The following is a 24,798-nucleotide window of genomic DNA, read 5'->3' as shown; positions in this document are numbered from 1 at the left end:
ATCAGTTTAGATTCCGTAGAAATGTTGGAACACGTGAGGCAATACCGATCCTATAACATATCTTAGAAGATAGGTTAAGAAAAGGCAAACCCATATTTCTAGTATTTGTACACTTAGAGAAAGCTTATGACAACGTTGACTGGAATACTCTCTTTCAAATCTGAAGGTGGCATGGGTAAAACACAGGGAGTGAAAGGCTATTTACAATTTCTATAGAAACCAGATGGCAGTTATAAGAGTCGAGGGGCATGAAAGGAAAGCAGTGAGGCAGAGTTGTAGCCTATTCCCAGTGATATTCAATCTGTATACTGAGCAAGCAGTAAAGGGAACAAAAGAAGAATTTTGAGTGGGAATCAAAATCCATAGAGAAGAAATAAAAACTTTGAGGTTCGCCGATGACATTGCAATTCTGTCAGAGACAGCAAAGGACTTGGAGGAGCAGCTGAACGGAATGGACAGTGCTTTGAAAGAAGGATGTAACATGAACATCAACAAAAGCAAAATCAAGATAATGGACTGTAGTGAAATTAAATCAGGTGATGCTGAGGGAGATTAGATTATGAAATGAGACACTTAAAGCAATAGATGAGTTTCTCTATTTGGGAAGCAAAATAATGATGACTGTAGAATTCGGTAGGATATAAAATGTAGACTGGCTATGGCAAGAAAAGTGTTTCTGAAGAAGAGAAATTAGTTAACATTGAATACAGAGTCAAGTGTCAGGAAGTATTTTCTGAAAGCATTTGTATGCAGTGTAGCCATGTACGGAAGTGAATCATGGATGATAATTTAGACAAGAAGCTTATAGAAGCTTTCGAAATGTGGTGCTACAGAATAATGCTGAAGATTAGATTGGTAGACCACTTAACTCATGAGAAGGTATTGTATAGAGTATGGGAGAAGAGGAATTTGTGGCCCAACTTGACTAGAGGAAGGGCTAAGTTGGTAGGACATGTTCTGAGGCATCAAGGGATCACCTATTTAGTATTGGAGGGAAGTGTGGAGGGTAAAAATTGTAGAGGGAGACCAAGAGATGAATACACAAAGCAGATTCAGAAGGATGTAGGCTGCAGTAGCTACTCAAAGATGAAGAGCCTTGCACAGGACAGAGCAGCATGGAGAGCTGTATCAAACCAGCCTCTGGACTGAAGACTATAACAACAACTCTGTCCTCTATGGCGTTGGCACCTTATTTAGCTTGCATTTATTGTGAATCTCTCACATTGCACGAAGTCCGATGTGAGTGGAAAAAAGTGCTGTTAATTTCTGTACATAAGAAAAATAAAAGTGTGGACACATAAATTTATAGACCAATACCAATAACACTGGTTTGCTGCAGAATTCATCAACATTTTCTCCGTTCAAATACAATAAATTTTCTTGAGAAGGGAAAGTTTCTATCCACAAATCAGCACAGATTCCTAGATTTATGGGAAGCATTTGACATGGTGCCCCACTGCAGACATATCAGTAAATGATACGAAAAAGATATGTGTGTGGCTCGAAGACTTCTTAAGTAATAGAACACAGTACATCATCCTCAATGGCAAGTGTTCATCAGAGACAAGGATATTGTCAGAAGTGCCCGAAGGAAGTGTGATAGGACTGCTCTTCTTTACACAGGGTGAATCACATAAAAGTTGCACCACAAACATTTCGGAAATGGAAAGTGGTAACGAAGTGTGGCTTTTGACAGATTGAGTTGGTAGTCAGGGGCTCATATTGTTAGCCAACAAACAGATTGTAATAATACTTGAGAGCATTGCAGCTTCCTAGTCACTGTGTGTGTGTGTGTGTGTGTGTGTGTGTGTGTGTGTGTGTGTGTGTGTGTGTGTGCGCGCGCGCGAGAGAGAGACCAACATGCTACTAGTGTATGGAGAGTGTAGGAAGAATGAAGTATGGTGCATGTGGCAAGATATTCCAACAGATGCCTCAGCAGTTATTATCTTCAACAACGAGGAAGTGGTATGAGTCAGGCAAGTTTTCGATGCATTCTCCATCAACATTGGTTCCTTTGCAATTAGATCTCTCTCCATCAAGAGCTGCAGGGAACGATTATGAGAATCTTGGTAACTTCTGTATATGGGCATTAAGGCAAGATACTCCAGAGTATCATGTATCTTCTTTAACGACGAAGCCACATTTACCAATCGTGGCCAGGTAAACCACCAAAACATGTACTATTGGTCAGCTGACAATCCCTGTTGGATACGTCAGGTGAAACGTCAGCGTCCATTATGTGTAAACGTGTGATGCAGGATAGTGAACCATCAGCTCATAGGCCCAGGCTTCATAGATGGAACACCGAAAGTGCAGAAGTATCGTAGCCTCCTAAGAGAGCCACCTTCTTCCATGGGTTCTAGAAGACATTTCTTAGCAGACTAGGAGGAGACAGTGATACAGACATGATGGCTGTACAGCCCATACTGTGCGAAGTACTACAGCATGTCTTCACTAATTGTTTCCAAATCTTAGGATTGGACACTGAGGACCTTTACTTTGGCTGGACTGTTCCCCAGATTTGACACCTGTAGATTTTTTCCTGTGGGGAAAGCTGAAAGACACTGTCTACAAGGACATACCAACTAAAGCCAATGACATTCAACAACGTATTACTGTAACCTGCTCAGACATCTCCATTGAAACAAGTGTGGATCAGTCATTCCATATCAGCTGGAAGCGTGTATTTTCACTGCCAGTGGTCATTTTGAAGACATCCTGTGACAAGCAGTTGTCTTGTTACTGGCCAGAATCCACATAACTAATGTATGCACTTGTGTTGTTCTTTGGTGTGTATTGTACAAGTGTCAGTGTGTGCACTTTTCAGAATATGTTTTTTGTAAACAACTCGCACTAGAATCTTGCAACAAACACCACTGACATAATTTACCATACTTTTACTTTGTTAATATCAAAAGGCCTTGTTCCCTTTCAAAAAGTATATGTTTACACAAATAATACACTTTAGAGGTATTGTTACATTCTGTTTACTGGCTAACAAGTCTCTGACTACCCTTCGCACTGCGAAAACCACTCATCTCGAACACTTTCATTTCCACAATATTTGCGGTACATCTACATCTACATCCATACTCCGCAAGCCGCCTGACAGTGTGTGGCGGAGGGTACCCTGAGTACCTCTATCGGTTCTCCCTTCTATTCCAGTCTCGTATTGTTCATGGAAAGAAGGATTGTCGATATGCTTCTGTGTGGGCTCTAATCTCTCTGATTTTATCCTCATGGTCTCTTCGCGAGATATACGTAAGAGGGAGCAATATACTGCTTGACTCTCTAGTGTAGGTATGTTCTCGAAACTTTAACAAAGGCCCGTACCGAGCTACTGAGCGTCTCTCCTGCAGAGTCTTCCACTGGAGTTTATCTATCATCTCCATAACGAAGCGCACTGCTCTCCGTTGGATTTTCTCTCTCTCTTCTATCAACCCTATTGGGTACGGATCCCACACTGTTGAGCAGTATTCAAGCAATGGCCGAACAAGCGTACTGTAACCTATTTCCTTTGTTTTCGGATTGCATTTCCTTAGGATTCTCCCAATGAATCTCAATCTGGCATCTGCTTTACCGACGATCAACTTTATATGGTCATTCCATTTTAAATCACTCCTAATTCCTACTCCCAGATAATTTATGGAATTAACTGCTTCCAGTTGCTGACCTGCTATTTTGTAGCTAAATGATAAAGGATCTATCTTTCTATGTATTTGCAGCACATTACACTTGTCTACATTGAGATTCAATTGCCATTCCCTGCACCATGCGTCAATTCGCTGCAGATCCTCCTGCATTTCAGTACAATTTTTCATTGTTGCAACCTCTCGATACACCACAACATCATCTGCAAAAAGCCTCAGTGAACTTCTGATGTCATCCACCAGGTCATTTATGTATATTGTGAATAGCAACGGTCCTATGACACTCCCCTGCGACACACCTGAAATCACTCTTACTTCAGAAGACTTCTCTCCATTGAGAATGACATGCTGCGTTCTGTTATCTAGGAACTCCTCAATCCATTCACACAATTGATCTGATAGTCCGTATGCTCTTACTTTGTTCATTAAACGACTGTGGGGAACTGTGTCAAACGCCTTGCGGAAGTCAAGAAACACGGCAACTACCTGTGAACCCGTGTCTAAGGCCCTCTGAGTCTTGTGGACGAATAGCGCGAGCTGGGTTTCACACGACCGTCTTTTTCGAAACCCATGCTGATTCCTACAGAGTAGATTTCTAGTCTCCAGAAAAGACATTATACTCGAACATAATACGTGTTCCAAAATTCTACAACTGATCGACATTAGAGATATAGGTCTATAGTTCTGCACATCTGTTCGACGTCCCTTCTTGAAAACGGGGATGACCTGTGCCCTTTTCCAACGCTTCGCTCTTCTAGAGGCCTACGGTACACTACTGCAAGAAGGGGGGCAAGTTCTTTCCCGTACTCTGTGTAAAATCGAACTGTTATCCCATCAGGACCAGCGGCCTTTCCTCTTTTGAGCGATTTTAATTGTTTCTCTATCCCTCTGTCATCTATTTCGATATCTACCATTTTGTCATCTGTGCGACAATCTAGAGAAGGAACTACAGTGCAGTCTTCCTTTGTGCAACAGCTTTGGAAGAAGACATTTAGTATTTCGGCCTTTAGTCTGTCATCCTCTGTTTCAGTACCATTTTGGTCACAGAGTGTGTGGACATTTTGTTTTGATCCACCTACCGCTTTGACATAGGACCAAAATTTCTTAGGATTTTCTACCAAGTCAGTACATAGAACTTTACCTTCGAATTCATTGAACGCCTCTCGCATAGCCCTCCTCACACTACATTTCGCTTAATTTTTGTTTGTCTGCAAGGCTTTGGCTATGTTTATGTTTGCTGTGAAGTTCCCTTTGCTTCCGCAGCAGTTTTCTAACTCGGTTGTTGTACCACGGTGGCTCTTTACCATCTGTTACGATCTTGCTTGGCACATACTCATCTAACACATATTGTACGATGGTTTTGAACTTTATCCACTGATCCTCAACACTATCTGTACTTGAGACAAAACTTTTCTGTTGAGCCGTCAGGTACTCTGTAATCTGCATTTTGTCACTTTTGCTAAACAGAAAAATCTTCCTACCTTTTTTAATATTTCTATTTACAGCTGAAATCATCAATGCAGTAACCGCTTTATGATCACTGATTCCCTGTTCTGCATTAACTCATTCAAATAGTTCGGGTCTGTTTGTCACCAGAAGGTCTAATATGTTATCGCCATGAGTCAGTTCTCAGTTTAACTGCTCAAGGTAGTTTTCAGATAAAGCACTTTAAAAAATTTCACTGGATTCTTTGCACCTGGCATCCGTTATGAACTTTTGAGTCTCCCAGTCTATATCTGGCAAATTAAAATCTCCACCCAGAACTATAACATGGTGGGGAAATCTACTCAAAATATATTACAAATTACAAGTTCTAGGTGATTCAACATGTACACATGAATGATCTGTTGGACAGGGTGAGTAGCATTCTGTGGCTGTTTGCTGATGGTGTTTTGGTATAAGGGAAAGCAGCACAAAACTCTTCCAGAGAAGGAAAACAAAGTGCAGGTATTTGCTATTTCCTCTTTGGGAATAAGTTGAAGCCTGGTCGCATTTTAACAAGATTGAAGAAAGTACGAAATCAGACTTCACAAAAATATTGGCACGGCTTACTGGTCAAGACATTTTCAGTTTGTTACAAGTTATGTTGCCATAGAAAATAAACATTAAATTTTGAGTTATGAAAGCTTTTCCTGTAAAGATTAAATATCAAGTCATGATGATAAGTTGCTGTAAGACGTGTTCCACATGAATGTTGGTCTGATATTATGATTCCTTGATGCCCATAACCAAAAATTATCATTCATTTGATCTCTGGGGCACTACTGGCCAGTTTTGAATTTTGTTTATATTCAAGTGAATAACATATGCATATACATTATCCTCATAACTGGTATAAAACAAAAGTCATGTGCCATGCGTGGTTCATATATAGCTTGATCAAATTTAGAGTGTCTCGAAACTGGTGTATACAAATTAAGAAATTTGCACAGCTGTTTCAAGTTCTGCCACACATTTACATTTGTGTTTTATAATCCATTTCACTTTACATTATTCCCATGTTGCAAGCCGCAGCATGGAAATGTGGAATTTAAATCAGCACCTTAAGTTTCTGATTGATATGCGACACACAGGCATACACTAAAAGCTTGACACACAGAGACACACTAAATGCTCAAGGTATTTCACTAGCTTTCGTGCTACTGGCTTATCACTCTATCTGCTTTAAGTACACCACTCTAAAATATACCCATCTGCAGATTTGTGTGAGAGAGTGAATTTGAAGTGGAAAGTGAGCAGCAGCTCACAGCCTACAGATATGCACAGTTTTGGCAATTGTTTCCATAACAGAATGTCCATCAACATATTATGCCTCTTCTATAGCTTCCATTAATCCACATTTGCCAGGAAAAAATAATTTTAGAAGCTCCATTTTTCAGGAGAGAAGAAGGAAAAAAAATATTGCTTCACACATACAGACATTTTGTCACCTGCAGTATCTACCTATGTAAAGATGACCCTGAATAAAAAGACAACCTCTCCCTTTTTTTTAAGAGACTGCTTCAGAAAATTTTATTCGTAACTTCTTGAGACTAATCAAAAATACAAATTGTTTTATTGGCATCATCATTAGTGAACTTCTGGAAAGTATAGTGGAGACACACACACACACACACACACACACACACACACACACACACACACACACACGCACGCACTTACTTTTTTTTAGGGTTGCCTTTAATGTCTGGCAGCAGTATGGTGCTTCAGGTACAGACTTGGGAAGAATACTATATGGCACTGATGACCTCGTTGTTTAGTCCCTTAAATTCAAAACAACCAACTAATCATCCTGATGGAATGTTTGACTTCCAATGTGATAAGTTTCACTGCACCTCTTTTCTGTATTCTGTGACACTAAACTATCTAGTTTAACAAACATTAACACATAATTGAAGAATTTATATCACTCTCCCTTTAAACTGCAGGAGATGACTTGTTACATTGTGTCCTTTCCTGCCTTACAGTAAGGCTCAAACTGTGTGTGTGTGTGTGTGTGTGTGTGTGTGTGTGTGTGTGTGTGTGTGTGTGTGTTTTTAGGAGACAGGATATTTTGTAACTGAGCATTTTTTTTAACAAAGTGTACTGACTGTCCTCGTGGGACTCATCTATTTAAATATCTAGCAAGTAGTGGTTTCCTGGCATCAAGACATAGGCAACTGAAAGGGAGAGGTGTAACTTCTCGTATTATAGCTGCACTTTATGAATTCCTGCTGGAGTTCATTCAAACTGTTGCAAATTTAGAGTAAAAATGTCTGATATTTTTATATAACATTTATATAAATGACATTAATATATCCAAATAACTGGAAGATCAAATAATTCATAAATCTAAACAATACACACTAATACAACATCACATGGTGACCTTGCTGGAAAACATGAGGAAGTTAAATAGAGCTTCTAGAATTCTAGATTTACTCTTCTGCTGTCTAGAGTGATTATTTAATAAAAAATGCAAATAAAATATTAAATCAAAAGGTTAAGTGTGGGGAAAAATGCATTACAGATCGTAACCTTACCCTAGGCAATTTATGTTCAAATTTGTTATCTTTGGAATATCTTTGATGTTAACTCTTCCTAAGAAAATATGTGAACATTTTATGTAACTTGATTTTTCCTCCTTTCTCTTTCAACTGTGTAGGAAGAAAACTGAATTCAAAAATCAACTGTGTGTTTAATGTTACTTAAATCATCAGGATCTGTCTTAAAATATCATTTGGACATATACCAACAAATATCAAACTAGATGCTAATGGCTATATTAAGAAAAGATGAGCTCCTACATACAAATAAAGCAGAGCTTAACTGACACGAACAAAAATAAATACGACGACACCGAATATGATCTTACAGCAAGAATTGAAACGAAAAGACAATTAAGAAAATTATAGAAGTAAGAAAGCGAGAGAAAATGTGAGAAGTAATCAGACACTCGCAACCAGGGGCCATGTTTTTAGAACAGGGTGCAAAAGCTGAAGTTTCAATATCTTCCGCTGCAATGTCGGGTTGGTCCCACTAATCCCAGTTTCAGGGAATGGAAGTACTCTCTCTTTTATTCAGTCATTAACACATGGGTGCAGCTACTATTGAGCAGGAACACCTTGGATAATGAAAATACTGACTGCTCAGGTCACTACCAGAAAATATTGTGTGACGATGGGCAATGCAAAATTCTTGTTGGAAAGCATTTTGTTACTGCTGATATTAGTGATACGCAGAAATCTCAAATGTGGTTAGTTTAAATACCACCAACCATTGCCAGCTATAATTTAATACTAAAGTATCTATTGTAAACGTATGCCCACACCATTTTGTTAGCTATTATGTCCAATGTACCCAATTATACCTTGAGCATTAAGCTCATACCTCGAACTGGTCCCCCCGCCAGGACTTGGGATTCGTGATGCTATTGCAACACTGCATGGCATCTGTTGATGAAGGGACACTCGAGGAAGGCATAGCGTCTTACTGCAATAATACCATTCCAATTTTTTATCTTCACAATATTCTTGGCAGTGTTGCTGTAAATATTTGTTTGCAGCATACACAGTATCATAATTACTTCATACAATAAATTTATAAGAACTTATACAGCTTGTCCTCTCACATGCACGCACAAAATGACAAACAGTATAGGAAACAGAGAGAGAGGAGATGGTCGGTGATGGTGGTGGGGGGAGAGACCAAGGGTAGGAAGCAGGATGTGAGGAGATCCGGAGGGAAGCGAGACAGAGCTTAGGAGAGGTAGGTTGGTAGTAGATGAGTTTGAGAATAGGAGAGTGGTGGGATGGGGTAGGTTGGATGTGGGAGATGTAGTGAGGTACAAGCAATGGAGGAGTTGGCAAGGAAGTATAGGGGGAGGATTAGATATACTACACAGAAAGGAAAGCATATTGGTAGGAGAGCTGAGAACAATGATAAGAGTACGAGGGGGGGGGGGGGGGGGAGGAGGAGGAGGAGGAGGAGGAGGTGGAAGAGGAGGAGGAGGAGGATCAAGGGATAGGAATGGTGGAGCACTGCAAACCCATTAGTTTCTCTTATTGCAGATGTGTAGCATAAAAACCACCTTTTTTTAGTGAACACATTTTAGTAACTAATCATCATTTCATTTCAACATACATAATATATTCTTTGACACACACACACACACACACACACACACACACACACACACACAGAGAGAGAGAGAGAGAGAGAGAGAGAGAGAGAGAGAGAGAGAGAGAGAGAGAGAGAGAGATATTTTAAATTTTACATTTTAATAAGTAGTGTGTGAAGCATGTATGTAACATCATCTTGTTACATATGCCCCACTTAAATATAACCACTTTTAATTTACTTTGTTATAATTATTGCTACTGTACTTTAAATCCATTAAGATGTGTGTGCAAAATTATAAACCAATTATACTCCATTGTGAGAGGTGGAGCAGAAAGGGTGTGGAATAAAAACAGTAGAGTCAGTTATATGCAGCTTCTGTACTGTGTGTTTTATTTTTGAATACTATGTAGTACCTGGCTCAAATCTCAACCCAACAATCCTTTTATAATACAGTGCACTAAGAACATACAGATATTAAGCTGGTTTACCAAATTTGATAAGAAATATGAAACCACACACTTACAACCCATTCATACCATAAGTATAATAAAAAGGACCTAGGAAAGCTGAACACTGCTTATGGAGGTGGACAAAAGGAAAATGTTGAAAGTGAAGATAAAGAATGTGTGTTAAGAATTACTAAAGTTGACAGTAGTAATGCTCATGAACAGAAAAACTAAGGTGACAGACAGCAAAAATGTGCAGGGACACCATATAAAGACGCAGAGGCTCTGCAAAAATGACGACTACATAGATATTATGCACTAAAAGGGGTGTTATGATCTGGTGAACTCTTTCTGTGTTCTTAAAATGTAAAACACAGCAAGTCAGCCACAGAATGGGCCTGCAGTATGGCTACAATAAGTTTTTAAGTGGTGTCGTAAATTTAAAAAAATTACTTTACCTATACGTCGGTTACTTCAGAACATGATTAGACATACTGAGCGGCAGTGGAATGTATATTCAAAGAAAATTAGCAGTTTGTCATCCACGTACAGACATAAATGTATGATATAGTGAGTTTGGTACATCATATTGCCCACAAGGCCCGAAGTCCTTCAAAGTGTTGTGATTTGGGAACCATGTTGACTGAGTATACAACAGAAAGGAAAATCAAGATTATGATTGCTATTAGGAACTTTTGCGTTATTTATAGGTTGAAAGTACTGAATTCCTATTAACTATCGTCATAGGAGATGGAACTTAAGTGTACCAGCACTAGTCAGAAAAGTGAGTGGGCAGTAACGCCTTAGCTTGTCATTAAGACTCTCAAACTTTTGTATTCAAACAAGGGGATGAAAGATCAGTAATGGCTGAAGACTACATGAGTATGACAGAACATTTAATGTCATCATACTGCTATCAGCAGATGGAGATCTTCATTCAGTTGCTTTTGGGCTGTGCTGTTATACTGCCCATTCATCTAATGCTGCCATGATGCGTACGGAATTTGAATTCCTTCAACATACACCCTACTCTCCAGTCTTTGCAACTAGAAATTTTTACTGTAACAAGGCCAGCAATATGAGCCGTGGACGGAAAGTTTTTCTAATCTAATGAAGAACACGAAAACCTTGGTACATGAATAGCTAGTCACAAGTAACTTTTTTTAATCCCCTCACTATCACACACTTCAAGAGTAATGTAATAGGTGTTATATGACATGAAAATTGTAATGAGATATTTAAGTAATAATAATCATGACTTATGTGGGTACATTATGCAACCAGTCACTAATTTGAATTTCAGTCATCAAACCACTGCAGCTCATCAAATGGAGGTGTTACAGAAACATTATCTGGCTAGCTGGCTAGACATTAGAGTCTTGGGAGTGCATTGGCTTGTGTGAATAATGTACATTTGCCACACACACACACACACACACACACACACACACACACACACACACACACACACACACACAGAGAGAGAGAGAGAGAGAGAGAGAGAGAGAATTTAAAACTGTACTTTGCTAAAAGTGCAGCTTGCAGCTTCTCTCTCTCTCTCTCTCTCTCTCTCTCTCTCTCTCTCTGTGTGTGTGTGTGTGTGTGTGTGTGTGTGTGTGTGTGTGTGTGTGTGTGTGTGTGTGTGTGTGTGTGTGAATTGGCAAACTGTTGCTTCCAGAGGAGCTGTGTCGATGTGTGGTGATGCTCGGAGTCCAGCACTCATCCACGAAACGTCCTGATAATTAAAGGTTACAGGTACTAGGAAGCCTATTTAGTTGGTTGATTTTGATCAACATTTTACAAAGAAACAGAGCTGCATGTTCTTCACATGACAGACATCAACAAAGTAACACTCACACTAGTAAATAGTATTCAATTTTCTTCCTTCAGGAGTACGGCACAGTTCTTTGAAAGATGTGGGTGAACATGCGATAATTCAAGGATTTGCATTATTAGGTGAATTTTTGTTAGTGAAGAAATTTCCAACTGATATTTGTGCAGTTCTTCATTGTGAAGATTTGGTTTGACAAATGCGCACCTATGCATGTTGTGCAAACTAATATAAGCACAAAAATTGCCTGTGAACCAGGACGTGTTCATAGTTCCATTTATTGGCAATAAATTATTGGAACCATTCACAATGTACCATACGTATCCTGCATGATCTGTCTTGAGTTCCTATACCCTGATGGTGTAAGCGCCTGCTCTTTGCCAAATCTCTACGTTTTTGTTCACAGCTTACTTCCTCTTCAGAATGTGGCTTACTGTGACGCTTTCTCTTCCATCATCTCCATCTTTTAATATAGTCTTGATATTTTAATTTTATTGTAGTACTTACACACATATCAGAGCTCTCTTTCTCGTTTTGTATTACTTGTTATTTTACTATTCACAATCTGGATATGTGAGCTGTCACAATTAGCTTCGTCTGCAACAGTCAGTTGATTTCAACACAGGACAATCTGATATTCTTTAGTCAGTATATGACATAACCTATGTAATCTTTGCCTGGCTGTTAGCTAGTGATGCTGCCAAGTAGCATGTTGACAGTATGAGCAATTTCAACTTGGGTGTACGTAAGTTGTGTCCTCGGAGTTTTATGTGACTTGTTTTCTGTTTTGGCACAGTATCTCCCAATTGCTTCATTGGACAGTTCATACAATCATGCCAAAGATTTTATTTTTCTTCTATGGTAGCATTATATCTGTTGAATTCTACTAATATAACACAATTACAATCTGATTTCTTCATCAGTTACAAAGCTGTCTGCACCTCTCAAACTAGTGTGTGACTCATATCTATCTTCTTATATACAGCAATTTTCATACAAGTTTTAGAATTTTTAATTAGATTACACTACACACACACACACACACACACACACACACACACACACACACACACAGACAGAGAGAGAGAGAGAGAGAGAGAGAGAGAGAGAGAGAGAGAGAGAGAGAGAGAATTATTTGGTGATGCCCAGCATCTGTCATCTACTCATGTCAACATCTGGATCCCATTTACGTTAACGTGCATTTGAAAATTTTCTAACTCTGCGTTATCCAATGACTTACATATTTGCTAATACATCTTTGCGATGTTTCTGTGATGTAACACTGCCAAGCATTGAAATACTTACATTCTTGGTACAAAGTACAACAAGATGTTACACCTCTAAATGTACTAACCACTCTTATTTCCATAATATGCTGTTGAATATTTGATGTTTAGCTTGGATTAAGATGCTCTCTACAATTTTGTATTTGTGCCAAATGGACATCTATGAAAGAAGCTTTGCTCTGAACAATGTATGCTGATTATACTTTTTTTATATTTAGACTATATGGTGTGTTGTCATTATTCCTTCTTGTCAATTTTACTACTATTATTAATCCTTATTGGCAGTTCACCATTCCTATTTTATTACTATGCTTGCCGGATTATGTAGCTATCTGGAACTTAAACTATACCAGGTGTAGAAGTATGAAACCAGAATTTCTTTATAGAAGATGCTAGCCATCAGTGTAGGGCCAGTGAGACTGTGTCTGCTGTGCCTCCATCTGCTTCCTGTAACAGCTGATGATGAATGTCAACACACAGTAAACCAACTTCCATATATTGGCATCTGTTTCAAACCTGTAAACATGTCTAGTTTTGTGCCTACAAACTACTATTTGCAGACAGCATTGGTTTTCTGTTATCATTTGAAGAAAACTGCTGCAGCATTGCATCGAATACTTGTCGAAGCTTTCAGTGAGCATGCTCTTGGGAAAAACAGTGGTTTGAGTGATTCAAAAAATTTAAAAGTAGTTATTTTGATGTGAGAAATGACAAGCACGGGAAACCACTGAGAAACTTCAAAGACAACGAATTGCCGGCCTTGTTGGAGAAGATGATACTCAAACTCAAACAGGAATTTGTGGAACAATTGAATGTGATGCAGAAAGCCATTTCTCTTCAGTTGAAAGTTATGGGAAAGGTGCAGAAAGTGGGAAAATGGGTTCTACATGAACTGAATAAAGACAGCAAGCAAATCAAAAGATCACTTGTGAAATGCTGCTCGCCAGATACAAAAGAAAGTTGCTTCTCCATTGAATGGTGACAAGTGATGGAAAATGGATGTATTTTGAGATCCAAAGCATCGTAAATCATTGGTGAATCCGGGCAAATCATCAACATCTACTGCAAGACCAAATCACTTTGGAAAGACGACATGATCTGTGTTTGGTAGGATCATAAGGGTGTCATCTATTATGAGTTGCTAAAACATGATGAAACCATAACACCGATCGTTAACAATAGCAAGTGATTCATTTAAATCAAACATTACATGAAAAACGACCTGAATACAGAAAAAGGCAACACAAAGTCATATTGCTCCACGATAACACCCCATGACACACAGCATTACGGGTCTGGGAAACATCAAAGCGTTCAGCTGGGAAATACTATGTCATGCAGCTTTTCTCCAGACTTAGTTCCATCCGTTTATCACCTATTTCCATCACTGGGACATTCTCTCAGTGAACAATGCTTCAATTCGTATGAAAATATACGAAAATGGCTCACTGACTCATTCGCTTCAAAAGAAGAACTGCTTTTTTTGACGTAGCATTCATAACCTGCCAGAGAGGGGGGACAAATGTATAAATATCAGTGAAAGTTATTTAGAATAAAATATTATTTATCAGTTTCCACCAACAGATGTTTAATTATTGCAAGCAAATTCCAGTTCATTCTTCTACACCTGGTATTTTAGGTGGAATTTAATTATGTTTTCCTGGAGACACATGGAGAGTCAACTTTATCTACAATAAGGATAGAAGTCAAAGTAATAAATTAACGAACATATATTTTAGGTTTTGTAGGGATTAATGTCCTATGATGTATTACATAAATTAAGAGTAATATTATGACATTTTAATACAATAAAAAAAAAATTATCTGAGACTCCCTCTTCGTGTACTATTTTTATATAGGAACATGGTATCATGGCTGCAACCCAAAACTAGTAACAAACAGAAAAATAAAAAAGTAATAAGTATAGCTGTAGAACTGTTATTGCCAGGAGAAAATCATTCCCAATTACTGATACACTAGTAAATCACAATGGCACACTCTATCACAACTTGAATGTTAACTGAAGGTGAATAACATGAACTGACCCACACATCTTTTCCTGTTTCCACGTGGCCCATGACTGTATTTAGGAACCATCAAGAATACCAATTTGTGAACTGTGAGTACTCAAAAATGATTATCTCTACTTCTTTCAGTTTCAAGTTGAGGATGGTTTATAGTTTTTCCAAGAAACATGGGTATCTACTTTACTGTGTCAGCTACAAATGAACTTCACCTGCAACGTATATTATAGTTTTAATTACCTGTAAGAGGGCTGAACAGAAAAAAAGCAGCAAGGATTTTTCATAGAAAATATAAAGTATACTTGATCACATTATTCTCCTATATGACCCCCTCTGTTGGTATTAAAAATGTGGGTTAAGCTCTTCAATTAATGAGCAAATGTGAAGAAATTTAAGCACTATTTTTTCTCTTTACAGGAAATTGTGTACATGTCATGTTATCAATCAGTTAACTGATTTTTGCAGGTACAATGTGCTGCCACCTTTCAGGCTGGTTTGTTCTGCAGTGTTTTAAGGTACTCCTATTAAAACTGAATTTGTGCAAAACTGTAGCAGTTTCTGGGACCTGTTGCACAGTTGGATGACACAGTAAATACACAACAGACAAAAAAGGCCTGTATTTAGTTTCCAGTTTGAAATATCACACAGTAAGAATAGAGCATCAACAACATTTAGGTACTGAACAAAAATTTCTTTTCAGCAAAAATGAGAAATCCAGTGCTTTCCTCAATTAATTGTTGTTGTTATAATTTCTGTATGAGACATATACAGCATGTGAAATATACATAAATGGGCAATGATTGAACCTGGAGCATATATTTTTGCAACAATTTTTATTCTGACTAGAAAATTCTACAAATCTGTATCACACTGAACAATGTGCCAAAATCAATCCTTTTGGTCAACAAGAAACAAAATACATATTGCTTAACAGAACTCAAGTGAAGTGACTGCATTATAAAAGATTGCACTTTAACCTAACACATCAAAAGACAAACCAAGATAAGACGCACAAATGAAACAGTCCTACCTGTATCCCATGTCTTCCTCATATTGCCCATTACTGGAGACTTGGTAGATTGGTTGTGTGCTTGAGACAGAAGGAGGCTGTCCTAGAGACCTAGACAGAGCGTTACCTAGGATCTGGAAAATCATTACACAAGAAAATCTTTACTATTGAAGTAGAAGATGCTCCATTATATATATATATATATTTATTTATTTGTCAGAACTATGTTATCAATGAAACAAGAAACAATTTACCAAACAGAGCAGGCTGAAACCTAATATTTAAAACCTAAGTTTTGTCCACAAAATAGAGTAAACTAAAAACAAAGTCATCAAAATTGATATTCATCTGACATAGGCTTTTACTTAGGCCCTCCATATTTCATTGCTATGTGTTGTATGTTGCCTGCTATGATGTAGTTACTGCAGTTACTAGCTGGCAATGTGTGGGTCAGAAGTTTGATTTCAGCCATCTGCAATCATTTTTCATTTCTAGAATTTTCTGGGATTTACTTATTTATGGAATATTGTAATTTAGCAAAACATTCTATGTATGTATGTATGTATGTATGTATGAACAGGAGCATTGTCTGCTGCCATAGGCAATAACTCCACATGCACTTTTATGCGTGATCTTTAAATGCATTTTTAGTATGAAGTACTTGAGTGTGTGAGTTGCATTTGCATGAAAGTGTGTGTGTGTGTGTGTGTGTGTGTGTGTGTGTGTGTGTGTGTCGAATTCCATTGAAGGCCTTTCTGGCTGAAAACTTACTTGTTTGGCAGTATTTTTGTTGTGCCCATCAGCAATCTGTCCACTTTATGCTGAGTAGCAATCTAACCTTTTGCCTAATACTGTCCTTATTCTACCTTGGATTTTCCACTGTTTAGTTATGTTGTTATAACTGGTACCCCAAGACTGGCTTCTATATGACATTTTTAGCTCTGACATCATCATCAGTGCCTTGTCTCCAAAACAGCTGTCACCTTCTTGAGAAGGAAGCCAAATACAAACAGCCCTGGAAAATCACCTCAGTGCCATCAGTGAAGAACCACGCTACACTGCCATTAAACAGCTCCCTGGAGGAATTTATTACACAGCTTCCTTTACTTCCAAGTTCTACCAAGGAACAGTCAGTGATTGTTGGCCATTTTTCATCAATTTTGGGTACATTAGAGCATGGATCGGAGACAAGGAAGAACACACAATCCAATGTGAAACACTATATCATATACCAAACACTGAGGACCATCCCTCCGGAGGCACTATCTCACTCCTTATGCAGTCACCGGAACTATACAAGTGCCAAAGTTTCAAAAATAAGCATGTTTCCTGTAAAAGACATAATTTGTAAGTGTGAAGCATCATGTGTAATAATCTCTGATCATGCAAAGTTTTCAAGACAAGACCGGTGTCTTAAGTACTTTCACGATGCAGAACTGTTTGCATGAAGAAAACTGCCTACCACCAGCAGACAAATGACCTCACCGAACATTTTAATAAGACATTAGCAGATCTGTTCTTGATAAACACTGCTGTCTGACAGGAAGACTGGGACATTACTGCATGTAATGCTATTTGTATACAACACAGCAAATCAAGATACAACAGGTTTTATGCCTTTTTCCTGATCCACTGTTGAAAAAACAATGAATACTTTGCTTACATTTCAACCTGACAATACTGAGAATGGCTACACCAAACATATTTGTTACCAGAACTGAAGAAGCAATACAGCTGGCATGCATATGGGTTTTGGACATCTAGGATAAGGAGCATGAACATGAAATGCCAGACACTCTTCCATAAGCTCAGACCTAGGCAACATAGTATGGATTTATACTGTGTTAGGTCTAGCAATTAGAACAATGATTAAAGCGTTATTGTGATCAAAATCAAATCCTACAACCCTTGTCAGACACTGCCATCGAAGTCGAGGTGGGAGTTGATATGTATTGACAAGACAAAAGCCTAGAGATGTAGTTCATACCCTTCACATGAAATTCTATCATAGTCCTGAGGCTCAGATCAATGATATCAGCTCCCCATACAGGGAACAGAAGAGCACTCATCTGTTCCCCATAACTAACTCCATGTGAATTTTGCCAGGAAAAAAAGGTTATTGGTGGTTTTACTTGTCCATACTCACTGAGCTTCGATTTTAAGCAAAATTAACTGGATTTATTTTAATTGTTTATCTCTGATTTTCTTGTTATGAATATAATTAAGTGTGTAGCATAATTAATATGTATCAGCAAGGTAAACAATGATATCATTTACTTATGTAGTGACTTACATCTAGGGCATGAGCCATAGCTCTTGCAAATGAATCAGCATCTTCTTTACTGCTGAAGTTCAGTCCATACACTTGTTTATTGTCCCTCCATTGATGGAATGTTGCAGTTGCTTGATTGTACTTCAGACCTTTCAGAATGGCACAGTTAATAACAACCTATAGAAACAAAAAAGATACAATACACTTTATTTGTTAAGTTAAGCATTTACACATAGTATGTGAGAGGGGTAAATGACTAGACAATTTATTAATGAATAGAAAATCCAAAATGAGTGCCTTACACAAGACAATAGTAGTCCATTTGAGAGTTAAGCAATTGTGTGGCTCCATGGAATAAGGGCTAATCTCAAACAATGATAAAAAATAGCATACCGCATATACCCTGACTATTCATGATCAGGATACAGATCATAATATTAATATTTTTCTCTGCTAAATTCCATGTCAAACTTTATTTTGAAGCACTTGTTTCCAGTGTTTCCTTACTTGAATAGGACGACGACCCAGCCATAAGCAGAGTATGAAGCCACACTGTTGCAGTACTAAAAAGCGACGTTTGTTGTTTTGGTAATGACTGCAGTATAGCCGTTCAACCAAGTGTTTGAGCTAATGTAACTAGTGATGATAATAGTGGAAATAAAGCCAAGAAGAGAAAAGGGAATGTTTATTAATGGAACTAACTGATGAATAAAGTTTTGCTCAGCAGCAGAAAGGAATTTATTTTCACATCTGGACAAGTGATCTCTGCAAAGACTGCTTTCCATGACGTCTACAAATCACATCTATATATGCCCAAAATGCATGCGTGACCTGTGCACTTTTCCCATGAACAACAAATATTCACTGTTGAACAGTATTTTGCCAATAAAGCATATGCACAGGTTGTAAACACACCTCAGTGGAAATATCCAGATGCCACAGTGCTGAACAATTTAACAATAATGAACATCATCAATTTCCAGTATACTCAACAATTGAAGACAAGACAAGCAGCAGTCAACCAATTATCTTGGCAGACAACAAACTGGCAAAGGTGACTGATATGATACTGTATTCACCTTCCAAAATATTCAGGAGATTATCTGTCCAACCTCAGATTTCATAATGTAGTTGTGAAAAAGCTAAGCAGAAATTAAAGTTGAAGATAAAGAAAACCATCTAGCATACTGTGGGCTATATAGTTTTGGTCATTTGTTGACGTCTATGGAATCACAGTACTTGATATGTTTTCTTCACTGGCGAGGTAGGAGTTCACCTTAGTGGATATGTGAAAAGTCAAAATACAAGAATTTGGTAACCGAAAGCCCACACATCTTTCAGGAAAACACCCCCCATTGTCAGAAAATTGGAGGATGCTGTGCCATGCCATACTGCAGCATCAAATAGTGGGCCATATTTTCACTGAAACTATAATGATCAGTACTGTGTGCCAAGACATTATTACATAGTTTATTTTGCTTCTTGAGGCATATGAAAATTGCTGTTGGTCACTGTGGGAGGGTGCCACTTCTCACAGATCTATTATGTTGTATGTATCAGTTTATAGCGATTCAAGTCTGGATCAGAATAAGAATTTCACAATAATGAGGCTATGGCCATACACGATCAATGGGGAAGGATGGGAGTGGGTTAATGAAACGGAGTTCAAATTCCTTCAACATGATGCAGATTTTGCTGTAACACAAAAGAAAATAAGTAATATGGAAGTTATTTACTCAGACAGATACTGAGCTCAAACCAAAACAGAATAACTGAGTAAAGAATCGTTTGAGAGTCATCAAACTTTTGAGTGTCATCAAAATCAGGATTCAAGTCTTTATAGATTTTAAATTACAAAGTAAATGTTACTAAAAAGAAGGGAAAAATGATTCTATTTCATCATGGTAGGGTGCTACAGCAGCCAGTTTCAAGTTATTCCAGTATAAAAACAGTCTTGGTTGCGAAATTATTCACTATCAATGATGCATTTCAGCCCTTTGGGACATCATCAGATAGTGTAAAGGTAGCTGGATATGTAACCCATCTATCATAGAGTCACATAAAATGGAAGAACGGATGCAACCAACATATCCAGTTACTGTTGAGTCCATTTTCCATTTTATATGGCTTTATGACGCATGGGTTAAGTATCCAACTACTTTTACACAATCTGATATCACCCAAAAGGGTGAATTGCATCACTGATATTAAATAATTTCACAACCAAGGCCCTTTTTATTCTGGGACGTAAAGAAGGATATCAGTGTCAATAGATAAGCGGAAAGTGAGGACTGCAAGGCACCGCAATTTTGTTTTAAAGACATGAGTGTGCTCGCTCACACACACACATACACACACACACACACACACACACACACACACACACTCACACTTTTAGAATCTTGACCCCGCCCCCCCTCTTGGACTAATTTCTCCAAATGCTCATGATCAACACTCAGGCCTTTGCATCACAAAACTACTAAGTCGTACAACACAGAGCTGGGATGACAACTGCATTCGATCTACTCAGTCTTTTGCAAGAAACCAGAAAAGATAGAAATTGAAGACCATAAAATGAAGCAGTTTTACTAATGATGTACAGAAATAATAGTTGATCTGCTGTCTAAGCCACAGGGAGAAAAAGGAAACTAACAGTGCTAAAGGTGAAGTTATCTGTTAATAAGAATGGGTAGAAAAGAAGATTAAGGGTTTAATACATCAATGGTATCTAAGTCAACAACAAGCATACTCATAAAATTATATAAAGAAACAGGGACAGCTAAATTAAAAAGAGTCATGAAAGAAATTTTTTCCATAACACAGAAATAGATGCAGACATTACAAATTACTGTACGAGACGAAACAGAAGTATAATGTACCACAAAACGTACAGTGGCAAGAATATTATGTTTGGTAGCTCACAAGATGATGACAAGCAGTTACTATACTGGTAAAACACAACTGGGAATATAAAATAAATAAAAAAGAGGACGACTGATTGCTGTGTTCTATTATTTGCAAATATGTAAATGGATTGTCGCTAAGATATTGTAAAGTGAGGATGATGTCACTGAACTTTTCGTTAAGATATCAGCAACCAGAACAGGAAAAATTAAAAAACACACCTTAATCTTTTATTGACATTACAAATATTATGAACATATACCTCATGATCTTGTAGTTTGCGACCAACTACTCTAAATGTGTTGTTCACTTGATGCTGGTAAATTTGAACCTTTGACAAACCAGATGATGTTCCACTTGGAATCCATTTTTTATTGATGTCATCATACACCATAACCGATGCCCGTGCTGATGCTATGCTGAGTTCACTGAAACAAAAGCAAAAGCCATTGCCAACATCCACATGTGTAATTGCTCTGTCGCACACTAAATGCTGAAAACAATAAGAGATCCTTAAATTTATCTAATTGAACATAACAATGCTATTAACACACATTTATTTTTTCCCTGTTGTTAAACATCTAATACAATTTCTTAAACAGGCAAGGTAATAGATGATGATGATGATGATGATGATGATAATTATGAGAGGAGAAAAGAAGGAACCACACCATTATAATTTTGTGTGTGTATATGAAATAAAGTTCAAAATCTTCTTATCCACGTGAAAAGGTACCAGTTGGTGACTACATTAACTAATTTCATTCATCCTCAAGGACCACAAATCAATAATAATGTGAGATGAAGTAGTCATATAACAAGGAAAATTTTAGACCATATTTGAGTGAAAAGTAACAGCAAACCTCACACAATTTAAAATGGGAAATGAAACAATATGACCAAGCACTTCAACAACAATTCATGTAACTAATAATCTTTATATTAAAAGCTAAGCAGCTTACAAAAAATTTCTACAAATAGATAAGACAGATTTAACAGAGAAGACAGATTAAGCATGCTACAAGCAACATTTTAAGATTTACTGCCAATGGTAAACATGCAGTCAACCACAATAAGATACAATTATTTAAGATACTAAAATATAAACTCAAAATACTATAAAACTTGCCATGCCCAATAGTCTTCCCACTCACTATTACTTTGACTGCTCATGTCTGTAGATTGCGTGTGCAGTATGGATAGAAATCACACACAGCACATTACTTCACACTAACCACCACTAAACTGTTAACTAAGAATACTATCTCTATTACAGACATTTGAAAGCAAACAAATAAACATCCAATTTTAATCTGTGAACAGTGCACGAGTAACACTGGAGAACTGTTGTGGGTATGAGAATTTGACAGCAAGTCGTCTGCTCTGTTTTCTGCTGTGTGAACTCTGATGATAAAGAGCCGGAGGTTTGGACATATCCTCTTCCTGGCGAGATAAAGAGATGGCAAGCAACAAAAGTTAAGACACAATCTTTGCATACTAGAGGCAGTTACTGTCCAGTGTAAAGAAGAAAAGCCTGAAGATCAACAACAACAATGTGTGAGCATAAACCCCTACACTTGAAACTCTGTGAAATAACTGTGATATAAGTATGGTCTCATCTCTCTTCTACCACAAAGACATGTAATGATTTACACCTGAAGATTTATTCTTCATAATATTTAGCAGTACAAACCTGTGTTAATCAAAGAATTCTAACATCATTCGTGTTACTATTGCTGAGAAGTGACTGACTCCATAGTGTGGTATAATGTTAAATCACCATCAACATCACAAAGTATTATATCAATTTCGGATGGACAGAAGAAGCAATCTGTTGTACTTCCTTAACAGTCCATTCCAAAATTCATTTGAGAAGATTTGCAACATTATGTCAATTTGAGAAACCTGAGGGGCCCTGTTCATATTTATCTTCACTTGCTTTTCAGACTGAGTGGCCCATGGTCAATATTGATCACTGATACCTGTGCTAGATGCCTATATTACAATCCTGTACATAGAACAACAAATAAATTTAACAGGGCATGGCTATCTAGGATTCTCTATGAACTAAAACAATCCTGTCAATCAGATTGCTTAAAAAAGCAAGAAAGCTGTGTGAAGATATACAACAATTTATTTAGATATTCATAAAGCATTATTAGATATTCAGTAGTAAATAATGAAGTCAGGTCTTTGTTGTGCATGAAAAGTGCAGCACATACATGGACTGGGCACTTTTGAATTTTTTCTGAGTCATTACCTTCTGATTGGTTTGATATGGTCAGCCATGAATTCCTCTACAGTGCCAACCTCTTCATCTCACAGTAGTACTTGCATCTTATGTCCTCAATTGTTTGCTGAGTGTATGTCAATTTCTGTCTTCCCCTATCTCTGAATGAAATGGGTAATAAATATTGTATACGATCTAAACATTCCGTGAGAGATTAGTATTAAGGGATTTGAGCCTCAGTGCCAAGAGACAGTGGCCATATGTCTGCGAGTTGTGTTTGTGTAAATGTGTGTTTGAGTTTTCAGACAGACTCCTTCCAAAGTAGAAAACAAATATTTTAGCAATCATTTTTATTGAGCCTGTCTGCAACATAATGACCCCTCTATGTGGTGAGTAGCAATCTTTATCGTTTTCCTAATGAAGTTTGATTATTATATTTTACAGACACCAGGTCACCATGTTGTCATTGCACAGTGCATACAGAGAGAAATTCATTGTCAGCTTAGTGGATTGAAGCCTGCACTAAAAATTAAATTACTACAGACAAGAAGTGACTGTGTCAAAGAAGCATTAGTGATGTTACTTGGGAGTGGAAATGTCAGAGAAGCACTACCCCAATCAATATTGGAGAAGGCTTTAAAATTACCTGATACGGACTGTCAAAACTCTTAATCAAACTACATGAAGCAACTGACGTACATAAATATTTGACAAAAAAAATCCTTAAAGGGGCAACAGGACTTGTTTTTAAAGCTGTTCTGCTGCCCAGAAGTCACTGATCACAAGAATGGCCAAAACTGCTTACATTGCTGGTAACAATAACAGTCCTAATGTGAGAAGTAGGAGCTGATGATTTAGTAAAAGGAAGGTTATATGGTGTGTCACTCGAATGAGATGTGACGTTGGTGGATGCCTGGCAATTTACATTCACCATTGTGTGTTGTACTGACAGTGAAATTGGGTGAAAGTGGTGTAACAGTCTTTGGCTGTTTTACCCAGTTTGGGCTTGCATCATTATCATTGGTAACTGACAAAAGTCATGCAAACATTTGGAAACGACTACACACTATGCTTTTAGAATAATGGAAGCAAATTTAAAATTCACAACTTTGCGAAATGCCTACCCATTGAGATTACATGTTGTATGCTGGGAAAGAAAGTCCCAAACACTATTCCGCATTACTGCCATAACTGGAATGCACTAAGAGTTTCCAAGTGACTGTTAAACAAATACTGCTGCAGCTCATACATTAAACTTACAGTTATAAATGACATGTCAAATGAAAGAGCAACTCAAGTGCTGGATAGGCTGCAAGGCGCCCAATCACAGGGCTTGCTTTGCATGGCCTCCACATTCACCTGACATAAAGCCATGCGATTTTTTCCTTTGGGGCTTCATCAAGGATCGTGTGTATGTGCCTCTGCTACCAGTAGACCTCCCTGAATTAAGAAACTGGTTTGAAGCAACTGTTGCTACAATCACTGAAGACGGACTTATCAACATTGGAAAGAACTCAGCTATGGACTTGACGTGTGCCGTGTAAC

At 37.8% G+C, this 24,798-nt stretch overlaps 1 protein-coding gene across 8 annotated transcripts in view; it reads right to left on the bottom strand.

Annotated features, from left to right (window-relative positions):
* The window catches only part of LOC126271952 (protein enabled), a 183,358-nt gene that overhangs the window by 20,537 nt on the left and 138,023 nt on the right, over window positions 1–24,798 (bottom strand). For 3 of the 8 annotated variants that reach the window (XM_049974386.1, XM_049974384.1, XM_049974383.1), the window contains 4 exons: window positions 21,286–21,451; window positions 18,141–18,296; window positions 15,869–15,981; window positions 8,520–8,621 (listed from right to left, as the gene is read on the bottom strand). In XM_049974386.1, the coding sequence (XP_049830343.1) occupies window positions 8,520–8,621; window positions 15,869–15,981; window positions 18,141–18,296; window positions 21,286–21,451 (537 nt within the window). Of the gene's footprint in view, window positions 1–8,519; window positions 8,622–15,868; window positions 15,982–18,140; window positions 18,297–21,285; window positions 21,452–22,152; window positions 22,425–24,798 lie in introns of those variants that run through there. The other 5 variants (XM_049974391.1, XM_049974389.1, XM_049974387.1 and 2 more) reach the window with 3 other exon arrangements.

Source organism: Schistocerca gregaria, chromosome 5, assembly GCF_023897955.1.
Source record: "Schistocerca gregaria isolate iqSchGreg1 chromosome 5, iqSchGreg1.2, whole genome shotgun sequence".
Lineage (NCBI taxonomy): Eukaryota > Metazoa > Arthropoda > Insecta > Orthoptera > Acrididae > Schistocerca > Schistocerca gregaria.
This window is presented reverse-complemented; position numbering and strand designations above follow the sequence as displayed.